Source organism: Cucurbita pepo, unplaced genomic scaffold, assembly GCF_002806865.2.
Source record: "Cucurbita pepo subsp. pepo cultivar mu-cu-16 unplaced genomic scaffold, ASM280686v2 Cp4.1_scaffold000543, whole genome shotgun sequence".
In the NCBI taxonomy this organism is placed as follows: Eukaryota; Viridiplantae; Streptophyta; class Magnoliopsida; order Cucurbitales; family Cucurbitaceae; genus Cucurbita; species Cucurbita pepo.
In genome coordinates, this window is record NW_019646771.1 from 3427 (window position 1) to 7480 (window position 4054).

The 4054-nt window shown below is 35.4% G+C and overlaps 1 protein-coding gene across 1 annotated transcript; it reads right to left on the reverse strand.

The window, feature by feature from the left end:
- Positions 1–2979: 2979 nt before the first annotated feature.
- LOC111785538 (E3 ubiquitin-protein ligase RNF165-like) lies at positions 2980–3504 on the reverse strand. Its single transcript, XM_023665930.1, has one exon. The coding sequence runs from the start codon at positions 3502–3504 to the stop codon at positions 2980–2982; it is 525 nt and encodes a 174-aa protein (XP_023521698.1).
- Positions 3505–4054: the final 550 nt, after the last annotated feature.

A 4054-nucleotide genomic window follows, 5' to 3' on the forward strand; every position in this document is an offset into this window, starting at 1 on the left:
TCATCTTTCGTGCTAGGAGTAAGAGCAAAATCCTCCATGTTAGAAACATCCAGTGGAAACATCTTATTTGAAGTCATGGCAATTTGAACTTTATGGTCTGATTTCTTATGTGTAATAATGTTGTCATCAAATAGAACGGAATGTCCTCTAGTCATCAATTGTCCGACACTCAATAAATTGTACCCTAAATCAGGTACAAATTGAATATTATCTAATTGTTTTATCTTATCATGACTGGTTTCGATTTTCACTGTACCATTCCCTTCAACTTGCATCTCTTTTGTATTTCCAAGTTGCACCTTAATTTTTTGCGTCTCATCAAACTTTTTGAATAAGGATTTGGTGCCTGTCATATGGTTCGAGCATCCGCTATCAACAAACCATAAGTCACTTTTTTTCGGATTAGTATCCATGCACGCCATAAACAGCTTTTCTTCTTCTTCTTCATCCTCTGCTGCAAAATTCATTCGTTGATTTTTGTACCAACAATCAGATTTTGTGTGCCCATACCTTCTGCANCTGTGCATGTACTGAATCGAAGAAGCTTGGAGTGCAGTCAAACTTTTAGTTAAGTATTTTAGAGTTTTTGGATGTATCTCTCATGTTCATGTGCCTGACCATAAAAGAACTAAGCTGTGTTTTGCTGGGAGTTAGTGAAGAGTCAAAGGCTTATAGACTCTATGATCCAACTTTACAAAGGATCATAATAAGTAGGGATGTTGTATTCGAGGAAGATANATATTGTCATTGTTCTTGACAAAAAGTCAACAATTGATTCGCCATTCGTCACGAGTAGAGTTTCACTGTTATGACCTTTGAAACTCCTAGAAACTCTTCTGTAGAATTGACCATGCCTGCTTTGATGTGGTTGCTGCNATAGAGGAAAATATTTCCTCTGGCTCTTTGAATGAAGCAAGCTCTCCTNCAATGAATAATGCCTTGACATTGTTTTTCTTGGTTTCTCTTAGCCTCTCCTTCTATTGTGGGTTCTAATACATCAACAAACCCGTGCTCCACCAAGTCCCATATCTCCTGCGANGAGTGAGAAATGGAGGCAAGGCATGGATTTGGAAATGGAAGCAATAAATAGAAATAACACATGANATCTGAGCAAGGACTTCATTTTAATGCTCCACCACTCATATATCTCACCATTAAAGATCGGTAAAACCAGCCACTGCCATTTTTTGTTTTGTGAAAGAAAATAATCACTCACCCTCGTGTTGAAGGAGCTTGGCTCTAATACCAAATTTGTTGGGAAAATGGACCGTGAAAGAGATAGGAATAAATGAAATAGATCAAAGCTGCAGTGCTTTATTATTATTTTCTGACTCAATGCATGAAGGGTTACCCAATTTGAGTATTTATTTATAGGCTTATACAGGACTACAAATAGTAAATTATGGAAATCTAGATAAATTCAAATCTACTAACAATCTATTGACATCTCCTAAAATATTGTTAGTTTGAATACTTTGAATCATATCTCAACACACACTTGCCCAATGTCTAGCTCTCATACCATTTGTAACTGTCTAAACTCACCGCTAGCAGATACTGTCTTCTTTAAACTTTTTCTTTCGGGCCTCCCCTGAAGGGTTTTTAAAACCCGTATGCTATGGAGATGTTTACACACCCTTGAAAATAATGTTTTGTTCCCATCTCCAATGAAATCTCACATAAATATTGTTGATCAAAGGAGTTTCCCATCTCTCTACGATAGTAGTGAGATCATTCATTCAACTTAACCCAACACGATCAAACCACCAAACTCGAAATGAATTTCTTGACAAACACCAAAATCAATCAAACAAACAAATAGTTTCAACCAAAACAAGAAAGAACAGTTTAAGTAGAGGAACTAACAAAGAGCTCACTTCTTCGGACGATCAAGCTTCTCCTCCGCCCTAGGCGGCCAATACAAAAACCTCCCCTGCAACCGCAACATCGTGGCACACATAGGCAGAATCGAGATCGGCACCAAATTGGGGGTTGGCAATGACGACGTTCTGTCACTCAGAGGTTCCCCAAACCGCCGCTCATTGTTGGTCAATAAGCCATGGAGGAACTTGACGATGTCGGGCCCTCGAAATCGAATGGCAAATTCATATACCATTTATTCATATGAAATTCGAATATTATTTTCTGTGGAACAGTTATCTTATTTTCATACCTTCATGCTTAGTTAAAAGCATTTATCTGTTTCAAGATATACATTCAAAGTCTTTTCATAAATTTTAGAAACACATTTTGTATCCACACCCGACTTTCTTAAGCTCTAGATCCTCATGAATTTGTTACCAAATGCATATTGACGTCATTTTAAAGTAGAAACAAAAACATGCAAATCATAAACTCATACATTTCAAACAAATAACTAAATGAGTAGAAAATTATTTTAAAATAAAAAAACTCCATAAATAAAGGAATGAAAGGGTCTACTAAAATTTGAAAGTAAATAATTAAAATGTTGTATAAATGTAATAAAAGCATGATGGTTTTATATCATACAATTTAATTTAATTCTCACGTATAAGTAATTATAACAATTTTCATGCATACAGATAAAGAATAAGACAGTAATTTTCGTGCAGACAAATATATATTTATTCCAATAATATTTAAAATATTATAAATTTTTTTTTTTTTTAAAAAAAAGGCAAAAACCCTAAATCTATGAACGTTTCTCCGCAAATAAAGTGTTTCAAAATAAGATGTAACAAACCAAAACATTGTTGGAAGAAGGAAACAAAATATTTTTTTTACAAGAATATAGAAATCTCCAAACAGACTATTCTAAAACAACCCGTCAAAGTAGACTTAAGCCCAAATTATTTAAAAAATGACATCGAGACTTAATTTCGATTATAATTTCTTAAAATAAAAGTTTGTGGGTAAAAAAATGATACGAAGATGGAATTTTTGTCCCAAAAAAATTACATTACCCTAACAAAAAAAAAAAAAAAAATTTTGAATCTCTTAAACTTCTAGTTTCTTTGTGCACAGAGGACATGAGTTGTTCCTTTGAAGCCAAGTGAGAACACAAGATTTATGATACACATGTCCGCAGGGGATTCTGCTCACTTCTTCCCCGCCATCCTTCATCTCATCATAACACACACTACAATTCCCCAAATCTTCTCCCCCAAATCCATCGAATTTCTCCTTCTTCAGCCTCTCTATCGCCGTCTCCGGCGCCCCTCTCCTCCCCGAAAAGTCGTCAAAAATCTCCGTCTCCTCCTCCTCATCCTCCCCATCCTCCGCCCCAGTCGCACTGTCGTCCATCCAAAACATCTGGATGTAATCGATTTCAGCAACGATGTAGAATGTCATCTCGTAGTTTCCGCATGCCATTTGAACGACGAACGAGGCAATACTCCGAGCAATGGCGTTTTTTATTGTGGCACCAAGGTTGTAAGAACTCAGAAATTCCTCGATGTAAGCTTGGCAGAACAACGGATCTTCGAGCTCTCGCAGAGGAAGGGGGAACTGAGCATCTGCCATTGTAGTAGGGAGAGTTTCATGGACGATATTGAAAGGATATCCGGAGAACGGCGATCCGGTGAGCAGACGGCTTGAATGACCTATTCGAATTTGGAGAAGCTGATCGGGACCGTCGTAGCAGTGGAGATTGCAGCGGAATGTGGCCGAATCTGCTAAAGACAATGTTGATTATTGAGAAGAAGAAACTCAAGATTGTGATTATTGGAGAAGATTATTGAGAGGAAGAAACTTGTGATTATTTATAGTGATGAATGAATGAAGAAGATAAAAAGAGATTGGAGATTGAATTTTGATAAACTGAATCTTAAATTTTAAATTCTTTTTCATCTCCGGATTGGATTGAATTCGAATAAATAAAAATTTTATAATTTAAATTTATTATATAATTTTATATATAATTTTTATTTAATTTCATCTCTTAAAATTAAATTTTAACTGAATTACCAGATTTAATTAAAAATTTGAAGATAAATAAATATTTGTGTTTAGTGTGTTATTGCTATGATGCAGGTGTAATATACTGTAGAATTTGATATATTATATTATGTTG

What these genes read in the sequence shown, in the direction of transcription:
- LOC111785538 (XM_023665930.1), bottom strand. Translation starts at nt 3,504, where the DNA reads ATGGCAGATGCTCAGTTCCCCCTTCCTCTGCGAGAGCTCGAAGATCCG.